The following is a 21446-nucleotide window of genomic DNA, read 5'->3' as shown; positions in this document are numbered from 1 at the left end:
CATTATTCAGCCACGTTTTGAAAGGGCACCTGACAGATTATTGTCTATTTTAAGATGATGCATACACACAACATCCAGCCCTGGATTATCCAAATACCTGGTGTAGCAGCAGTATTTTGGGCAACCTTTGCCATCGGGCAGCTGGCAAAGAGCCGGATGTCATCCAGAGCTCTGTGCTCTACATGGGAAAGTTCACAGAAACCCAAGACTTACTTTTCTCTCCTTCTTGTGCCTGTCATGCTATTTCAGAGCTGCCAGTAACAGAGAAGCTTTTTCCAACACCTGAAGCAACATGAGGAGAGTGATAATGGCTCTGCCTCTTTTTCTGCTCAGTCTTGCTATATCCTGAAGAGAGCAACAGACATAACATCCAGGACAGCACCACCCAGTCACACAGCTCCTAACTCCACAGGTGGGTGCTGGAGGACTTCTTCACTCAGTGCAGGTTGGTCTGACTAGTCTCACCACTATGTAAGACCTCCTGGACCATCATTGAGTGCGTCCAGTTTGCCAGGTAAATGTGTTGCCTCCCAGCCACATCTTTAATCCAGGGCATAGCCCAGCTGCCTAACCTTGGCTCACACTGATGGGAAAATTGCAAAGTTGTGAGAAAAAGCTCAGAAAGTTCATAGAGAAGATATAAGCAAGATAAGGTCTCTACAGATGGAAGTGGGATTGCTAAGACAGCTGTCAGTAGCACTTTGAAGATTTAAGGGGAAAAAATCTACCAACATGGAAAGACTAAGAAACCTCAGAGTAAAAAAAAAAAAAAGAAAAATAAACAACCCTCAGAAGATGGCAACTCAGCACCATCAAAGAGCTATGCTTGAAAGCCTCTCTTCTCATGGCTGATGCCTGCCTGGCTAGCACAGATGTTTTGTGGTAATGAGGATACTAATGCTTAGTCTGAGAGCTTTATTAAATCCTAACCATCTCTTGTTTGTCTTAATAAATAAATATTTTTATGCCCTGTGTATACATTGTCTGCAGCATCTCTTTAAGCACAGTGAAAGTTGCTCAAAATGGCCCAGAAACAAAGCAGGATCCTTTACTCAAGGAAACAAAGTTGCCTTTGAATCCCATCATGCTTACTCAGGTGTGTCCTGTTGGGATCATGCCTGCTGTTCATCCTGGGCTGCTCTTGGGGAACACATTTACCACCTTACCCTACAACCTTCTCTAGCTGTTGTTAGGACACTGTTAAGCATTAGCCAGTCTGTCTCGAAACTGTGTTATGAGAACACCTGGATGCATTTTGCTTCTCTTCATTAGTATAGCCAGGCATAAGTTGGTGGGAGCCATCACTAGTAACAGACAGCAAGAAACTCTCTGAAGTCACCTTTATTTTACCTTCATTATTTGGCCTTCTGACCCTAAAATTACTGGTTAGAGACGCATTAATGGACTAGTGGGCTTAATGGCATTTATGAAGGTCCTGGTGCACGTTCCCTGTTCAGCACAGGTAAGCACACAGCATGCACAGAGCATGTGAGCCTGTCCCTTGCACGGCGTCCGTGAAGCTGCCTGCTTCCCCTCAGCCTGCGCTTCACCCCACGCCTCCCCCGTCATACATTTCCATGGGGGTCCATGAGATCTGACGTCAGCAAATCAGATATAATCTCAATAAAGCAGTTTGCAATGACCACTGGGGCTATTTCCAGTACTCTGTTTAATCTATCACCGGCTTCACCCACCTTCACTCTTCATGTTTGATCTTCAGCTCTTCTTCCCCAAATACTTGCCTCTTCCTCTGTATTCATGTGGTTTCTCTCTTGTCTTAAAGCTCTTCCCAGTCTGGAAATGCTGCTCATTACTTACAATCACAGTACCTTCTTTTAAGCAGGAGTGCAAAATGTCTCCTCCTCTGACAGAGGAGCTGAGTTCATGTGTATGTCCTGACTTCAGAGACATTTACATGGTCTAAATCTTGCCCTTTGGCTTTGTGGTCAGGATCCCAGGTTGGTATATCAAGCAATTAGGTTTTAAGAGATTGCAGATTAGTATTTAAAAATATGACATTTAAATTCAAATTAGCACAAAATGACTGCAATTTTGGTATGAAATAAGCAAGCTATAAATTTGATGTATTAAACACTGTAATTTTCTCTAAATTTTATGTTGAAGCTGTATTTTCAATGATTTATGACGATATTTAATTTCATCTTTCAGTATTTTCCAAAAGGTTTTGTATAACCAAAAGATGCATCATTTCCCTAGGAGGCTGAATAGTTGTTAGAAGAAATAATTGCTCGCATACTGATCTATTCACATTTGGAGAAGTGTTCACATTTCTGAAATTATTCTGAATTCAGAAATGGTTCAGATTTATCTATTTATTTTTTTCCCCAAAACCTTGAATGCTCTTGGCCCATAATTTCCAAGATGTTCAATGTAAAATACAAACCTTTTTCTTGATGGTTAAGTCATTCAGCTGGAGTAAAATATGAAGATATGGGCGCTGGTCTCCAGCAGCAGTATAACTGCCTGTTGAAACAGAAGCCAGACACCACACCTTCTCCTTCCCAACCAAGCACTTCTTATGGACAAGACCCATCCTGGATTGGTCCTTCTGGTCACTCCCTCTTGCATGGCTGGCTATGCTGCCCTTTGTCCTGCTCACCCTGTTTGGCAGTCAGAATACTTACCTACAAAGTTGGTCATCTCAGGAGTGATCATGAAATCCAAGTTATCTCACTGGAATCATAGAATCGTTTAGGTTGGAAAAGATCTTTAAGATCATCAAGTCCAACTGCTAACCTAACACTAGGTTTGGTAGTAGGGAGCTACAGGGAAGGCTTCTCTGAGAAGCTGCTAGAACCTTCCTTCCCCTGTGTGTGATGGTGCCAATGCCAGCTGGCTCCAAGGCAGACCCGCCACTAGCCAAGACTGAGCCCATTAGCAAAGATAGTAGCACCTCTGGGATAACATACTTGAGAAGTGGAAAAAAAGCTGCTGCACAGCAACAGTTGGAAGAGAGAAGTGAGAATATGTGAGAGAAAAGACTCTGCAGACACCTGGGTCAGTGAAGGAGGAGGGCAGGAGGTGCTCCAGGTGCCAGAGCAGAGATTCCCCTGCAGCCTGTGGTGCAGATCATGATGAGGCTGCCTGACTCCTGCAGCCCATGGAGGTCTGTGGTGGAGTAGATCTCCACCTGCAGCCCAGGGAAGGCCCCATACCAGAGCAGGTGGGTGCCTAAGGACTACAGTTCTTGAAAAGGACCCAGGCTGGAGCAGTTCATGAAGAACTGCAGCCCATGGAAAAGACCCACGGAGAAGTTCATGGAGGACTGTCTCCCATGGGAGGGACCCCACGCTGGAGCAGGGGAAGAGTGTGAGTCTTCGTCCCTCTGAGGAGGAAGCAGCAGCAGAAACATGTGATGAGCAGAACACAAACCCCATTCCCCATTCTCATGCCTCTCAGGGGGAAGAGGCAGAGAAATCAGGAGCAAAGGTCAGCCCAGGAAGAAGAGAAGGGTGGGGGGAAGGTGTTTTAAGACTTGGTTTTATTTCTCATTATCTTGCTCTGACTGGTAGTAAATTAAATTTCCCTGAGCTGAGTCTCTTTTGCCCAGGACAGTAATTGCGAGTGATCTCTCCCTGTCCTTATCTCGACCCCCAAGACTTGTTGTATTTTTCTCCCCTGTTCAGCTGAGGAAGGGAGTGACAGAGCAGCTTGGTGGGCACTTGGTGTCCAGCCAGGGTCAACCCATCACATCCAGGAAATAGAATCTCAGATACACTTACCCCTTGGACATTTCTACCCAGCTGGTTTGTGTCCCCTTCCTTTTTCTCAAGTAAGTGCTGGCTGGTTTAAGTCCTGTTCTGAGTGACTCACCTCTCTGATTTACTACACTGAAAATACAGATACAAGAAACTTTGGGGTGCTACAGTGTTGAGTATCCAGCTTCCTCTTCATGCGTAGCCCTGTTTCTCTGTGAAGAAACACAGTCTCAAGGGTATTTTTGGATTGTACTAGTCAAATTTATTTCCACTGTAGAAGCACACTTGTTTCAGTAATAAAAAAATAACATTTTCTTTGCAGAATAAAAGTAATCCTGTAGTGGTATAAATATATTTACTTGCACAAGAATCCATGTAAGTCACTCAACATATATTCAGATTTAGTATTTTCGTAGTTGTAAATTTCAAATGGAGTCAACAAAACATAGTTACTTGCAGAAAGATGAGAAATGTGAAGTCTGGCTCAGTTGGGATTGAAACATATGAAATAATAGCTTGGGTTTTTTAAGTATAATTATTTTAAATAAATACATTGCTTATGAAATATACTGACAGCCCTCAGCACTGACCATTTCTGTTTGTCTAATTAAAACACACTACATGGTGTCAGCCACTGAAGTATCTTCTGGCTGCCTCTTGGACATGACCTCAGTGCTGGCCACGCAGAACCAACATCACGACTGTTAGTGCTCAGCCCAGTGCTCCTTAGTCACTGCTTACCCTCTACATCTCCATGACCAAGACTCTCATCGCCAGCTACTGTCTTTCAAGCAACAAACCAGCACTAGCAAATTACTTCAAGAGGTCAGAGATTCATCAAACAGCACACGTGATCAATCAGTAAGTCCCTATGCTATACTATGACAAGTGCTATATTCCATACAGCATTATTAATGGCCTGGTGCAACCAGCAGGCCAGCTTATAGTAGGTATGATTGATGTGTAACTTTATGTAGCATGAATACTTCATGCAATAGACAGAATACTATTTTTCTGCACTCCCATTCAGCTCAAACTGTGGAACAACAGTAAACATAACAGCGGTAAACTTAACTCGTACTTTAACTTTTAGATAATTCTTGAACTCTTTTTCCAATTCGTGAGGTGGAAAAAAACAGAACGAGGAGATTAAATTAAATGAATCAATTGCATCATGTCTCTGCATTATTGTGTTCTAAATTATTTACTGTGTGGGCTACTGTCAGCACCATGCCCTCACAACGTACATTAATTTATTGTGATCCTTCCTTACTGTTAGTACAGTGAAAAAAATTACACAAGGTTCAGCCTTGATTCTTCTCAATATGACTATGAGAGGACACCAAACTAATACAACACAATACTGAGGACAAGAGAACATAACACTTCTTTCTGATACACTGAAAAGCAATTTCACACATAAGCTCATGTATGTAGGCACACTGACATATTCAGCACCATTTTTTTTTCTTTTTTAGTTTAACATCAACATTCAACTCCAAACAGATGAATGTTAAACCTCTAGGACAGTTTCAGTATCAAGAAAAGAACTACCTCTATTTTACAAACATCAAAATACTAACGTTGACACTTGAGAAGTTCACTGCAAGTGACCCTCTCTCTGAATTCGAAGTCGCTCCTTCTCCACTTGCAAGCGTTCCTTCTCAATCTGCAGCTTCTCTGACTCAAACTTCAGGAACTGCAGCCGCTCTTTCTCTAACTGCAAACGTTCTTTTTCAAGTTTTAACTTTTCAGTTTCTAGATCCAGAGGCTGCATGATGGGTTTTTCTGTTTGGGTGAGATCATTTTCCAGGGCAGGTTTTTCAGCATGCAGAGTCTCTAGCCTGAGCTTCTCCCATTCAATCTGAAGTCGCTCCTTCTCAATCTGAAGTCTCTCACGCTCCAAGTCAACATGCCGCAAACGCTCTTTTTCAATTTGCAGGCGCTCCTTCTCCACTTGCAACCTTTCAGCTTCAATGTCTAGTCGCTGTTTCTCCAGTTCCACCTTCTGCTTCTCCAGATTTACAAGCAAGTGAGAATCTTCATAGGCTAGCCTAGCTTGAGCAGAACTTAGATTTCCAAACTCTTCAATGTGCGGGAAGTCTGGTAGGTCATTTTCTTTTTTTGACTCTGGCAAAACCGATGACAATATTTCTTCTTCTTCCTCTATAGGAAACTGCAGAGAAGAATGTGATAGACAAGAATTACATTCCAGACTTCATGCCAAAATAAATTTCTCACACACAACCTGACTGAAAATAACATATTGGTTTTTTTGATCTTAAAAGCTACACAGAACTGTTTAACTCACATGCTGTGAAACAACCATGTTAGATCAAAAGACTGTTTTCTAGCCTTACACATACAGAGAAACATACCTTATCTGCAAGTTAATATCTGGTAATGAAAAACAGAAAAATCAGCTTATCAGCAGACACGCAAGAAAATATTGCACAGTAGGTGCAGCAGGATCTAAAAAGGCATATGTTGTTCTGACTCTTCATATAGCTGAGTGACATTTACGTAAGCCACTAGGAATTTGTTGTGACTATTTATCAGACCAGCTGGATCCATAGGCTATGAGGTATGTAAGCTAACGTAGCCTTCACTAACTTGAGGATTCCATTTCTCAAAAATACAGACATTTTTCACATTATCCTAACCTTTCAAACTGTATTAAGTGGGTCAACAAACAGGACCTGTTTAACCACTTTTGTATTATCACATTTGCTGTAAAACTATTTATGATGCAGATGAGTAGGCGGTTAGGGCCATTGCTCTTGGCGGACTGTAACACCTCATGCAGAATTATAACCCTTACGTGCTACAAATTCATAGTACACAAGGAACAACTGTCTCCCACTAACTATGCTGCAAAAGAAAGGCAAAATGAGGAACATATGGGTTCAGAAAAATCTTGACACAATGAGAGCTACTGCCAGTCTTCTAGCATTAGAGCAAGGCAGACACTGTTTGTTCTTCAGCAGTTGTCAGACAGTCATCTCGCTACCATTTAACAGCTTATTCCATTTTTTTCCCAGCACACAACTCAACTGAGCTAAGACAGGAGTAGTTTCCCCTGCCCCCCTCAAAAAACCCCCACCCAAACCAAAAATTTTAGTGTGCCCTTTTTTGAAAATATATGTATTTGTACAGGCACAACAAAACTATTCAAACATTCTACTTCTCTCCAGCGGGCTGCCTACCTCAGGTCAGTCACGGTACTACACAGAGTAACAACCTGTCTACCGCATCCACAACTGCTTCACAAAATCACACTAAATTTCTGACAGAGACAAATGGCTGATTGACTTATTCAAGAAATATTTTTATCTCCTGTAGATTCATTTTAAGAAATGCAAACAGTATCCTATTTCTTTCTGTACCTGCTGGTAACATATACTTTCATTTGTGCATTTCTTTTCTCTGTTCATCTATCCAGACAGCCCAAGTATTAAAATAACCAGTTTCCTTCAACAGTATATTTTCATTCTACATATGGCACATACAAATGGAAAAATATATATGCAAATACATTCTCAAAGTTGAAGGACATCAATTTAATAATCAACATCCTAGACCATACACATAATTTCAAGTTTCTAGATTTGAATAACATATCTCTGAAACATATTTTTTTCTACAGTTTCTTTAATTCACACATTCAGAAAAAACAGAAACAGATGCTATGAAGAAACACAGCAAAAAGCCTTACGCTGAAATGAAAGGAAGGCCATATTGCACACAGCTAATGTACATCAGTCACTCACTTCAAAATTCTGCGGATCCTCCTCTTCCTCTTCTACTTTGATTTCTGTTAAGGATCCACCAGCTTCTCTGAAGTCAGTGATATTTTGCCATTCAAAACTAGATTCAATTGCAAATCCCATTTTCTCATCCATGTCTTCATTGAGAGAGTCATCTAAATTGGATGAAGGAAGGTGAAACCCAGCACCTACTACTTTGATGTTTGCATTCAGACGTTTTCTCTTCATGAGTGCTCTCCAGTCAAGGTATCGCCTTTTCACTTCTGTCCCTGTTCTTTGCTCTCCTTCACCTACAGCATTTACACACTCTGCTATTTCCTCCCAAGCTTTCCGTTTCATCTCATTAATTGTTGTATTAAGTTGCTTTGAAAAGAGTACTTCTCTCCTTTTTCTGATTTCCTTAAGGAGAGTTTGAGTTTCCTGAACGCTAAAATTGCTTTTTCTTTTTCTTTTTAATTGTTTCATTTTTTCCAGCTTTAACCTAATAATTTCACCACAGGAGACTACAGAGATGATTTGACACTTATCAGTTATTAATATAAATAAAATTTAAAAGCCTATGAAAGCAGAGCTCAGTTCTTGTGAAGTGAATTTTCTCTTCACTTTGTAGTATTTTCCTATTTGTCAGGCTTCCTAAGAGAAAAAGAGCAAACAACGTAAATCTCCAATGCATACAGTGTAATTTCATTTAACGAACTTGAACCCTAAGTCATCATTTAAGAAACGCATATTTTGAACTGATTGTTCATGCAATAGAAGAAAACCATTTTGTTAAACTCTGAATATAAAGTAGCTATAGACACCTTCTCTAATCTCATATGAATTATAATTCCATTAATATACCCATGTCACAAACCGTTAAGGTTGAGTTGATATTTCCATTATAACAATACAGGTATTTGCTTTCAACTCTTCTTAGAGTTTTGCCAGTTGGGATTTGCTTAAGGCTGAAATATTACATACAAATTCCAGTTTGAATGCTGAATTATTTCCAAAAGAAGCTAGAATTGTACATCATTACTTCAAACACATGAAACGTTTAGGGGACTGAAATTTCTGAGACATATTTTCAACAAGACACCATTTCTATTAAAAAAAAATAGTAGATTAATATGAAAAGCTGAAGTTTTAGAGGCTGTTCTTACTTAGCTTTATCACAAAAAAAGAACTGGAGCAATTCTGCTGAATGTCAGAACATAACTATTTCGAACAAATGTCATGCATGTTTTAACAGCAGCTAGATTTACGAGTAAGTCACTACATGCCCATGGTAAAGCCCTCCTCTATCCTTCTCACACTGCAAAACACCTCGTGTCAGATGTGACGGCAGGTTGAAAGTTCATTCAGTCTTCTGCCTTCAGCAACAGCTGGTCCTGTGCCCAATGCTGAAGAGAATGCTAAACCCCATAACACACCTGACAGATTGTGCACAGCTCTGTGCAGAAAGTGGAAAGTCTGAGTGGGAGAAACAGGGGACTATTAATGCAGTGATGAATACATCATAGGCCATACCCTGTTTTCCCCAAAATACGACAGGGTCTTTTATTATTTTTTGGTCCAAAAGATGTTTACTTTTCTACATTTATAGCTGACTGGACACTATTTAAATTGATGCTTCTTATGAACTGTAACTAGGGCTTATTTTTGGAGTAGGGCTTATGTTTCAAGCATCCTCAACACGAACACACAAACGAACACACAAACGAACACACAAACGAACACACAAACGAACACACAAACGACAAAACCAAAACTGAAAGCAGCGACTGAAAATGAAAAATGGTTCTTGGTCAGACTGTTTGCTTCAACTTAGGATTTTCTTTGGACTTTCTTCTGTTCCACACTACCTACCACTTCAGGTAGAGTTATGGTTTAACCCGGCAGGCAGCTAAACACCACACAGTCATTCTCTCACTCCCCTCACAGCAGGATGGGAGAATTGGGAAAAAGGTAAATCTTGTGGGTTGAGGTAAAGATAGTTTAATAAGACAGAAAAGGGAAAACAATAATAATAATGATAAAAGAATATACCAAAACAAGTGCTGCACAATGCAATCACTCACCACCCACTGACTTATGCCCAGCCCGTGCCTGAGCAGCAGCTGCTGCCCCCAGGTTTTTGTTCAGCATGACATCCTATGGTCTGAAATATCCCTTTGGCCAGTTTGTGTCAGCTCTCCCAGTTGTGTTCCCTCCCAGCTTCTTGTGCACCTCCAGCCTCCTCACTGGCAGGGTAGTATGAGAAGCTGACTTAGAGTAAGCACTGCTCAGCAAAAACTAAAACATCAGTGTGTTATCAACATTATTCTCATTTTAAATGCAAAATGCTGCAGTGTACCAGCTGCTAGGAAAAAAACTCTATCCCAGCCAAAACAAGGACCGGTAGGTTTAAAAGGCTTTAAACCAAGGAAGCCAGTGATTCACCACACAGTACTTACAGTTTCAAGCTGTTATGTCTATTCACTATTAATCTAGTATAGACTTCTTGTCCACCTGAAGCAAATACCTTGCAGATTATATTTTGGTTGCTATTGAATAATGGACTTAATCCTTAAGTAACTCTCCCCCAGCTATACAGGATTCTTAAATTATTAAGTATTTTTTTCTCCTGAACTTGGTTAAAACATACACATCAGAACATTACACAAAAACTCTCCATTTGGGGGACAATGCACATAATAGATTAGACATTTTTGATATCATGCAACATTCTTTCATAATCAAAACATAAACATGCTGGAATAAAATATTTTTTTTTAAAATATTGCATTTAGGAAACTACTTATGTTTATTACTTCTCATTAAATTATCACCCTCACTTTGAATCCATTTATTTCTGATGGTTACTAGTTAGCAAATATGGAAAACCATGTCACAAGAAGAAATGAACTGCATAAAGCACGAGCTTGCATTAGCATGGGCCACTCTAGTGTCCTCCCATGTGGTTATCCAGCACTTCCGACTCTCCGGACTCCAGCTAGAAGCTGAACATTCCTGTTTACAATGCATGAAACTTCCTGCCCCCCTTAAAGATAAATACTAATTGGTTAAGAAAAGGGGATAATAAAAAAATACTATATATATATATATAACATACTGTTTAAATGGACAGCCTGACATGACCAGTACTCAAAAAATTGCTGCAGTTGTAACTGCTAGAATTACATAAACTTTTTCTGAGACCTTTTGTCTGATCTTTAAGCATCTCCCTTAACCTTCATTGTTATAAGTTTATGACAAAAAGATACTTGTGCTTTCAAGGACGCAGCATCGTGTTTACTTGCCTGGCAGTAAATCAATTGATTTGGTATTTGCTGTGCTTTTCAAATGTGAATTACAGCATTATTGCTTTTCTATTATTATGGCAACTAAATCTCTTGACCTATGTATCAAATTATCAAATTCTAAGTTTGCCTTGTACAAGTGGTGTTTTTGTATGTGGGTTGGTTTTTTTTTGGTGTTTTTTTGCATAGTTTTTCTTTTTGGTGTTTTTTGCATGTGCATGTTTCGTTTTTTTCTAACTTTTAAAAAGTCACCGGGCAGGTAAACTCTTCAGAAAAGTCACCCGGACACAGAACAAATTAAGAGCGCTTTTAGAAAATTCATTGCTAATAAGGCAGTTATTCTGGACTGATAGATACACAGATAAAGCCAGGATTCCTGTTTATTGCGGAACGACCAAACGTTCATATCTTTACGCTGGCTTTAGAAACATGTTTGCACTTACCTGTTTTCAGGGTGTGAAGTGTGTGTGTGAAAGATTCAGAGGTATCGATTTTGAGCTGGTCTTCCAGGTAAAAAGAACTACATAGAGTTCTTTCATGCAATATCAGTTTCACAAGAATTATAGTAATTCTTACTTGTCACTACCAAGACACTGAACCTCCGTTTATAAGGCCACACTTCTTTCTACTGAAACTAGTAAAAATTCACGTTTGATTTTAAGCATGTACTTAAGTGAATATTCAAGTACTTTAACTGGAAAAGTGGGTCAGACTTTCCAAAGTACCTGCCAGTTGGATATATCAAACTCTTGAAAATACTAGTATATACTAAATTGTCTCTTAAGGTACCTAAACATCAGACTTCTGCTGAGTCACAGTCATTTTCATCTCAAGATATACACTGGTTAAGTCCTTGACTCAGCCCCAGCTCAGATGAACAAGGTTCTGGTCATTCCCCAGTAACAGGGAACCACAGGATTTTAGAGACCCACATGGTATCTTTATTTACCCTGGCCCTCCCTAGATCTCTCACTGCTAGCACAGCAGGATAAAGTGGGCACAATCACAGGAAAACACACACACAGAGCTCTCAAATCAAATTTTCAACAATGTTATTTTCTAAATATAATTCCACACAAATGAGGAAGACACAGCCAGCCAAGCTTCCACCTTGGCTCCAGAGAAGGCAAAGACTTAAAACACACAACTCTCAGGTTATCCTGTGGTCAGTCTCACTGCTCCTTGTGCAGGTGTTGTGCATCACCCGTTTGACCGCTCCAGCCACTCTTTGTGAAGTGCCTGATCTCGGTTTCAGATTTTATGCCATAAACCAAGCACATAATCTTTAAGAATTATAATACTAACTTGGAAACTACTGGTATCCAATTCCTTTATTAAAGTTTTCTTTTAGACTTGTTTTTTTTCTTCTAGAACATGTCTGATACAAGCAACTGAATTTCCCAGTAAAACAGCAGCAAAGCCTACCTATTTTAAACCCCTAACTTCCAATCTTACCTTTTATAACTCTTTCCTTTTGGAAAGCATATTGCCTCATTAAAGACAATTCCTTTCTTATTAATATAAATCGGTGTTGATGAATTGACTTAAGGTTATATTGACTCCCAGAGTCAGATCAAGTCTATTGTGGCAGTGTTTACCTTTCTGATATATTAACTAAAAAGCATTATTATCTAACTAAAGCTGACGTTTGGAATATTCTGTTTTCTGACATTGCTAGAGTGTCTCCAGGACATTACTCTTTAATGCAGAAAAATGAACTGTTACGTGCTCAAAGCATATAAGGGACAGGAATAGTAATATGCTAGGATTTGTACACACTTTAAATAGTTGCAGGAAAAAAATAAAATCGTCATTTTGAAAGCATGATTTACAAAAAGAGGACATAGATTATGTTTAAGTTTTGCTTTGATAATAAGTCTAAAACATGAAATGCATATATTTGGGGAAAAAAAAAAAAAAAAGGAGACAGTCATTGCATTTTTGCCAAAATCAGAACTGTAACTGCTCTACATTTTAGTGTCTTTAGCAGAAAATTCCGAAGTAAATAGTATTTTCTGAGTTCTCCGATTGGGAAGATGGGCAGTTCACTCATAAGAAGTACATGGAGATAAGAGCAGAGGTGAAAAACATTTTTTGGTCAGGTCAAACCACTTCCACCACTATGAAAGTAAGAGAAGCAACTGCAAGAAAATGAATTTTAAAAATTTCTTCTCAACTATATGACCAAAAGCATTTCCGTAACATGACCAAAGACATCAGTTACCTAGCAGGGAATAGCTACAGTCTTGTCAAGTGACAGAAAAATCCCTGGGAAATAACACAGGATGTAAACAGCCCATTATGTGACCAGCCGTGCACCCATCTCACAGCATGGTGCTAGCTACAAACACAAAACGCACAGTTTCACAGTTTGGGCAGAAACACAAAGTGCTGGCTAGAAAAAAAGAAGCAATTCTGATCACACGGTAACAGAAAGATTTCAAGGGTCTTCCAGGAAAGAGGACAACATGGAGCTATGGGTCTGATGCAGCCCTGTCAGGCCAGAAGAAACTTACAGTCAAGAAGGTCCTCGTCATTGGACTAAAGAAACACAAACTGTTTGTTAAGACTGAAATGAAACAAGTATTACAAAACAAAGCTGAACACACATACACTGAATAACTTTGATGTAATTAGCAAGAGGCATCCACCGTTCTGCCTCTGTATCTTTGTGTCTCTTTTGCTCACACCTTACTGTATCTCTGCTGGACCAACAAAAAACAAACAAACAAACAAACCCCAAATGAACACACACAACAAAACCACTAAATCAGTAAGCAAAATAACCCACAAACATGCATTCCCCAGGACTCAAGGATTGTTGCTAGCATCAAACACGAACTATCTATCCTCTAGAAAAATTATGACTTTTTAGACCATGATGTCTTTATGACTTGCCTTTTCCTTTCTTTCTTTCTTTTTCTTTTTTTTTTTTTTTAAACTTTCAGAGCTTACAATTTAAGGAAAACAAACAAACAAACAAAAAACACAAAACACTTTAAATTGGGAGGAACTGCTACCTTTCTTAAAGAAAATTTGAGAGTCTGATCTTTGCATGGTACTAGAGCCTAGAGGTCTCTGGAAAACTTCATATGTGATTTGGAATGGCTGGCTACCTTGGCTTGGAACAACTCATGCTTTGGTATCAAGAGAGGCTTTAGTACAGGAGGATCTGGGTGCTACTTGAAGACATTACCAAACTGTCAGGCGTTCTACAAGAAGCTCATGGTTTGAAAAGGCAGGCACTAAAGGGAACTAATGACACCTAAAAGGATAATTCAAGGAAACAGAGAGGCAGTACCGAGGATGGAAAGCAGCGGCAGATTCAGGCTGTTGAATCCACAGATTCATCAGTAGAAAGTTCCCCTGCAACAGCAATGGCCGTGAACGGGAGAAAACCTGCCCCGCGAGCAGGCGCGCACCCTGCAGGCTGGAGGGGGCACAGCGCCCCGCTCCGCGCCGCCGGGCAGCGGGGAGGCGGGGCCGGCCGGGTCCCGCCAGGGGCCGCACGACGCCCTGCGGGGAAGGCAACAAAGGAAGGCTGGGGCACGGGCGGCTGCCCCGGCTGGCGACCCCGAGCCCCGCCGGGCCTGCTCCGCCTGGGCGGCTGCGCCCAGAGCGTGGCTGCGGGGGTCCCCCCGCCCTGACCCCGCGGAGCGGGTGGGCCCGCGACCCCCGCCCACGCCGTAGGCCAAGGCCACCCCGGGAAGTGACCGGGCAGCGGGACCCTGCGCCTCTCCTCCGAGGAGGATGAGGAGGAGCAGGGCGGACCTGCGGGGCTCCCAAGGAGGACGGCGGACAACCGCCTCACTGCCCGCAGGGGCCGAGGGCGGCGAAGCCCCACCGCGCTTCCCCCACAAAGGGGCCGGGGGCTGCCCGCACCCCGCGCGTGGAGCAACCCCACAGGGGAGGCGGCTGCGTCAGCCCCACGGCGGACAGGGCCGGTGCCGCTCCCCGCCCGCTCGGATCCCCGGGGAGCCGCGCGAACTACTCACCTGCGCCCAACTCTCCCCTCTGGGTCGCCGGCCCTTTAACAGCCAGCGCCCTCCCATTGGGCGAGCTGCATGCCTGTCAGTTCTTCCCGCACGCCTATTGGTAGCCTACGTCCGCCACTTCTCCGTCCCGCCCTGACGCGCCAGGCGGGCCGGAGTCCCCCACATAAGCTTTGAGCGCTGCACCCTCCCTCCCAGCGGGGCCGCCACCGGTTGTACGCAGCCCCAGACAGGATTGGCTACACCCACTGCTTGTCTTTCCGATGTCTGTCGATAATTGGCTAGTGCCTCTCAGGGCCCGCCTCTCCCCTCAATGAGCTTCCGGCGGCGGTGATATCGCCGGGTTACGGAGGAGTCAGACAGGGTGGTCCCGGCGCCGCCGGGCCCGCCCGCTTTGTCTGGGGGGCGGTGCGATGGGCCGCCCGAAGGTGGTGGGTGGCGGCGGGCGGTCTGTAAGGCGTGGGGGAAGCTTGGCCTCTTGGCGCTCCTCCCCGCGGTGCGCCCTGCGGCCGGAGCCCCAGGCCGAGGGGGCGGGTTTGCCCCTGAGAGCTGACCTGGCTGCGGGGCCTGACGGGCCGCGGTCATGCGGTGGCCTTTATAGTGAAATAACATTTCACTAACAGTGAAATAACATTCGTGGAGATACTGCAATAAAAGAATAATTATCTTTTTGTTAGTGCTGCTTATGTAAGCCACCATGTCAGTAATATAAGTGGTGTACATGCAAAACACTCTTGTGGCGCTTTCTGTTCTTGGGCTCTTTGTCTCCTCAGCCACACATGAAGCGTCTGGCACTTGCTCTTTGTATGACACCCTGTTGCCTTGGTAACGTAACCTTTGTACAGGCTTAAGGCGCTACTTGCAGGTAGATAATTCAGATTTTTTTTCTGAAGTTGGCAGCCTCTGTTCTGTCCAACCCGATGCATGTATGTGTTATTTTGCATGTTTATTAATTACTTAATCCTTTCAAATCCAAATTCTGGGCTGTATTCAGTATTTGGACTTAAGTGTTTTCACTGGATGGATAGGTTATTTGATTAATATGGCTTCTAGTGATCATAATTGTGGTGGTGCAACTACGAATCTCCTTTGAAATTGTATATTCCAGTTTCAGTTAATAATTTTGGCAGTGAACTTCCTGAAATATGTATAGAAACTAAATGTGGAAAGGCTATGAATTTATCAGCTTACTTACAGGTAATGATAGTGTTGTTGCCGTACTTGCCCACTGCATACTAAATATAGTAAACATTTGAAAAGGAAAATAGTAAGGAGTAGGGCAACAAGACCGTGCCACGTTCCTGGCAATCTATGACACAGGGATATTTCTTACTAAGGCCTAGGAATGAACTAGGCTTCAATATATGTTATTATCAGTATTTTGACAGTGCCTAAAAATAAGATAAAAGTGTGGCCTAAAGGTCTTGCAAGTCAGTTCAAACTAGATTTGGGTGTAAGTAGGTACAAAAATTATAGGAGAATGAAAGACATTAATAGTCTGAATGTCTGCCAGTCTGCAAAAATTAGTGCTAATTATACCTCATTGAGTATCCTTCTATTATGAAGCACAAAAACATTAAATATGATTAGTGTCAATTAGAATAATTTGAACTAGGAAGCATATGATTTCCTAGGGTAGCTGTGCACATAAATCTAAATAGCTCTACTTTCTTCCCCTATTGTTATCCCACTATTACAGATACTATTAATCACAGGTGAAATTCTTGGTATATACCAGTTTCCTCCAACAAAAATCCTTGAACCTCCTTTGTTCATGTGAACTATACTGAATTTACATGTAATTTATGTGTAACAATTATGTGTAATTTATTCACTAAATCCAGACTCTGCTTCCTTGCTTTTGATCACTATGAGAAAAGCCCCACCCCATAGTCTACTTCAGATACAAACTGTGCAAGTCCCTGGTGAATTCCCTGGAGCTGTAGCATATACGGATGAAATTTTGGTCTGATTCAGCACAGGGTAACACAACTACATCTCTGAGATTTGGTCTGTGAATCCCTTCATTGCTCAGTGTAAGCTTTTAACACTGTGAACAGTTGGAATGCTTCCTATGTGTCTGCAAACAGCAAAAGGCCTTGGAGTGTTGGAAGGTTAATATTTATCACTGTAACTCTATTTATACAGAGCTTTGAAGGTCACAGAATTTTAAATTCTGGATGAATACAAGACAACACAGGGCTCCCGCACTTTGTATTAATGTGATTTCTATATCCTTTGCACACAAATTTTAGACTAAGTAGCTTATATCTCCTTTTATTTAAAGCCACTTCTAAGTAGTATGGAAGCCCATTTTGATCAAAATAAATACCTAATTACTTGTAATAAACTGTTATAAAAACCCCTATGTATCAATATGAACTGGATGGATCCCATAAAAAAGATGATAGCCATTTAAATGAGTGCTTTACATGGTAAACTTTAAACTTTCCAGCAAACTAATCAAACTTAGTGTGGGAGCAGCAAATTGATGAACAGAGGATATACAAATACAGGGTCCAAGGATAATTAGAAAACCTCTCACTGCAGTTTTCGTGTATACTGACTGCATTTTGGCTGTTCCAAATGTTCTCGAGTTGAAAAAAAAAAAAAAAAGTAGAAATAGAAACATTGTAGAAAACAAACAAACAAGAAAACCCAAACAGACCTGAGAAGGGTTCCGTTGCTCAGTGCTTTTATTTCACAGAAGAATGAACATGTTGGCAGACATGTAGTATCATACTTTCCACATATCAGCAGAGCCCAGGCAGCAGCAAAATGTTACTGATCTCTATGCTTTATTGGATGTTAGAAGGGAAAAAAGTAAATTAAGCATAGTGTTCACCTATACATACTGTCAAATATATCCCTGGTTTCTGTCTGTTTTAATTAAAATAGAGTTTATGCTGCCTCCTGTTGGTCACCTACAAACAGAAACATCTAATATTAGACTCCACATTACCAGCTGCAGAAAGCACATTCTATAGCCTATACCTTACCTACTACTTACTATTAATCAGAGAAGGTACACAGCTTTCTTCATGGAGTAATACCAGAAATAAATCTGACCCAATAAATCTACTCTGTTTTGTGAATATAATGAATTTTTAACAGCAGTAAACTGACTTACTACAAATGTATTTAGAATATAGGAAATAAATTCATTAGTACATAAATAATAATTATCATGTCTGTGCAAACATAATCAACACCTGAATAATTGATATTGTAACAATTAAACCATTGTGATAACATTATCAAAGTGCCATAATGTTGTGATAGCATTCTTCAAAAATTAAGATTATCCAATATAATCATTACTGGATATTAAAATCCCACATACAATATATATTTGTGTATATTATACTGGTCATGCTTGTAATGTGTTCTGTGACATATAATAGAATACTATTAGAAATGTTTTGGTTACATTGTTTAAGTGCAAATAGTAGATTATAATTTTACATGCAATTCTTATGTATTAAACATCTTACTATATTTCAGTGAGAACACAGGTAATCTTTAATCTAGTCATCGACTATTTTTAGAGGAAGGTACTTTTTCATATAGTACTGTGAGCTTTGAAAAGTCAGAAAAGATGTAGAAAAACTCCCTTTGCACTAATTTTGTGAGTTTTTAAAAATTGCACAACAGCTGTGTAAAGTAGACTGAACATTTGATCCAGACCTACAGCAGTTACTCATGCAAGTAATCCATATTCTTCTGAGTAGTATACTTGACTTCACTGAGATTTCTTACATGATTAGCAATTAACTACAGGATTTGGAACATAGGCCCCTAATTTTATCATAAAGCCTTGTTTTTAGCCATGACTTTCTAACACAGCTTCTTTTGCACTCAATTCTACTATCAGATTTAACTCTCTGTGGTATTGCGGGAAATGACCTTTTTTTCCCTCTGAGAGAGTTGCAATACAGCCTTACCTATATAACTGAAGAAAATTCATACTATTTCACAGTATCTTTAAGTAATGGTATAAAGTAACTGACACTCCTACATTATTTCCTGATCACTAAGTAAGATAGCTCAAGTCCAATTGCAATCCATGAATGATTTGTCAAACTGGGAACTGAGACTAGTTCCTGTGCAAATGTAGCATACAGTATTAAAGAAGTATGTCTATTTTCCAAATTAAGCTTCAGTGTTCACTATATCTAGTGAGTAATTTACCACCTATGTCATTGCTCTATCTGATGTCATATGCCAGAGACTTATACATATAGCAAGTAGCTGGATGGAAGACTGCCAAAAACTTGCTGTAAGGAAAAACTTAGGGGAAAGAGCATCACCTGAATTACCGATTCATTTGCTGTTTACATAAGCCAGCAACCTCCTCATGACAGTGGCAATTAAAAAAAACTCGCAATTCTCTAGTTTATTCCAGTTTGCATAGCTATTTACACCCATGCACTATGGGCATATGTTACTTTTCTCATTGCATAAATTGCATACTCATATTACTTGGGTATAAAACACAAAAACACGAGCAGAGGGGAATTGGGCCTTGTATTTCTGAGGAAGTGACAAGCTGCAATTAATGATTAATGAAGACTCTGTTCTACTGTAAGTAGCCTTATTAATGCTAAAACTACTCTTCCATATGTCTATTTATTTTTCTCCTACTGCCTCAGTAGGCAGGAATAGTATTCTCCATCTCTTGTAAACTATTCAATACATTTGCTTTGCACTAACAAAAGGTAGTTGTGTTCCAATATAAAAATGCTTACATTTCAGTATGGTGATTGTAAAGGTTACCTGGCTAAGTGTAGTTACATGATTTGGAGACTCACTATGAAAAGAGCAAAATAAATGTGAAAGTTGCCTGAAATACAGTAATAAAAAGCTATTTACTTTTACAGAACTTGCACACATCTTAATACAAATAAACTATTGAGTGGGAAGGTTCCACTCTATTAATGTGTTCTCCAAATGTGCATAATTTTCATTTACATCTTTATGAAAATATTTATGATGAATGTTATCTAAATTTATAAAAGTATCTGACGACATATTATAGAGTCAATCACAGACTTTGAGCTTTCCATTGTTCACTGTTTAAAACAGAAGTATGTTGCTAGGCAGTATTAAGCTTTAAGCATTAATATTAAGCTTGAGTTTTGCAAAAAATAAATTCAGTAGTGACGTGATAGTGAACTTACTGCGGTCATCTCAAGCCATATGAAAGATGTTTTAGATTCCTCACTAAATTTTGTTAATTTTTAAACTGCTTGGAAAAGATGTGCTTAGATATTTAGAACTATTCTGTCTGGCCTAAGACAACCTTACCGCTTAAATTATACTTCTATGGAACACAAGGGCTCCCAATATCTTCTTCAAATAGCTGGAAAGAAAAAAAAGTCTCAGGCTGTGGAAGATTACACATGAATGTATAATACTGAGCTAATTTCTGTGTCCTTCTGTCAGATACTTTGTATGCATGAGATCAGATGATTTCCTTCATAACGTATGCCTAGACTAATATTAATACTTAAAGTCCATTACAATTTTAACATTATCATAGATAACTACTGAAAGTTTATCAAGCAATATATTGTGTAGTGTTTACCGTGTAATATTTTAACACTTAAAATTACCATGAAGTACAAGATGAAAGTGTTTTAATTCATTCAAACCACTATATAAGTTTTAAAAAAGGATTCCTTTCACCTCAGAAATACTATTTACTTCTACTTTAAGTATTGGGATTTATTTTTGTAACTTTATATTTCATGTATGACAAGATACGAACTTTTCCCGTAGTTAACCGAAGCAACCACTAACATTTATTTTAGAGCTTGCTGCTCTAAGCTGCCTAGTAGCTGCTCAGCAGATAGCACTGGAGACTTCAGAGATGGAAGACTTCTGTTAGAAAACATCCTGAAGTGCTTTACCTTTAGTTAACAGCATGACTGAAGCGAAGATACCACACAAATCATCCACCCTGTAGAAACCTTCTCTACCCTGCACTGTTATCAGAGTTTATCTTACCACACTTAATGAGATGAAAACAGAAATTACAGCTACTACTAAGGCACAGGGATGGAGAAAAACTGTTAAAACTGAAGCACTTAAGTAAGATGACAGGAATTACCAGACTCTTCAAGTCAGATACCTGGTTTTAATGCTGTGAAGGTCACTTTGGCTTTTGCCCTTGCTAAGATCATTCTGATAAGATAAAGCTGACAATTAATTCTTCTTACAGGTTTACGAATATTAAAAACAAACAAACAAAAAACCAAAACAACTAAATAAAACAACAGTGAAGTCGATTTCTTTTAAACTTCAGTTACATAGGGAAAACAGTATCACAGTCAGTTTTCTCACTCAGCAATTTGTGTACTGGGACAACTGTGAATATTACAGAAATAATGGCACATATTACACAATGAATGCCTCATAACTACGCTTTTTTTGAAAAGTAATATCATTTTGCAAATTATTCAGATAATTACAGAGAAGACTTGCATAAAAAATTAAGTAATAATTCTATATAATGACTAGCATGAGTGACAATTTAATGGACTCTTCCAAAAGCAATTTTATAGCATAAAATGTAAATGGAAGATTTAAACAAAATACTGTATATTTTTCTGTCTGTAAATTAATACCTAAAAATCCATTCTAAAACTTGTGCATTTAAATAGATTTTTTTACTCAGGAGTT

General features: G+C 39.9%; 1 protein-coding gene across 2 annotated transcripts; it reads right to left on the bottom strand.

The window, feature by feature from the left end:
* Positions 1–4629: 4629 nt before the first annotated feature.
* Positions 4630–14781, bottom strand: MSANTD4 (Myb/SANT DNA binding domain containing 4 with coiled-coils). 2 transcript variants are annotated; one of them, XM_080363933.1, is made up of 3 exons: positions 14766–14781; positions 7490–8119; positions 4630–5895 (listed from the first exon to the last, which is right to left on the bottom strand). In XM_080363933.1, exons 2-3 carry the CDS (start codon positions 7949–7951, stop codon positions 5320–5322), a joined length of 1038 nt encoding a protein of 345 aa, XP_080220059.1. In that variant the 5' UTR covers positions 7952–8119; positions 14766–14781; the 3' UTR covers positions 4630–5319. The 2 variants fall into 2 exon arrangements, with proteins under 2 accessions (XP_080220059.1, XP_080220058.1); XM_080363932.1 differs by lacking the exon at positions 14766–14781 and adding an exon at positions 14072–14140.
* Positions 14782–21446: the final 6665 nt, after the last annotated feature.

Source organism: Nesoenas mayeri (assembly GCF_963082525.1).
Source record: "Nesoenas mayeri genome assembly, chromosome: 1".
Classification (NCBI taxonomy): Eukaryota; Metazoa; Chordata; class Aves; order Columbiformes; family Columbidae; genus Nesoenas; species Nesoenas mayeri.
This window is presented reverse-complemented; position numbering and strand designations above follow the sequence as displayed.

Coding starts and splice junctions, on each gene's coding strand:
- MSANTD4 (XM_080363933.1), bottom strand. CDS start 7,951: ATGAAACAATTAAAAAGAAAAAGAAAAAGCAATTTTAGCGTTCAGGAA. Junction 5,896..7,489: donor AGGATCCGCAGAATTTTGAA/GTGAGTGACTGA, acceptor TCTTCTCTGCAG/TTTCCTATAGAGGAAGAAGA.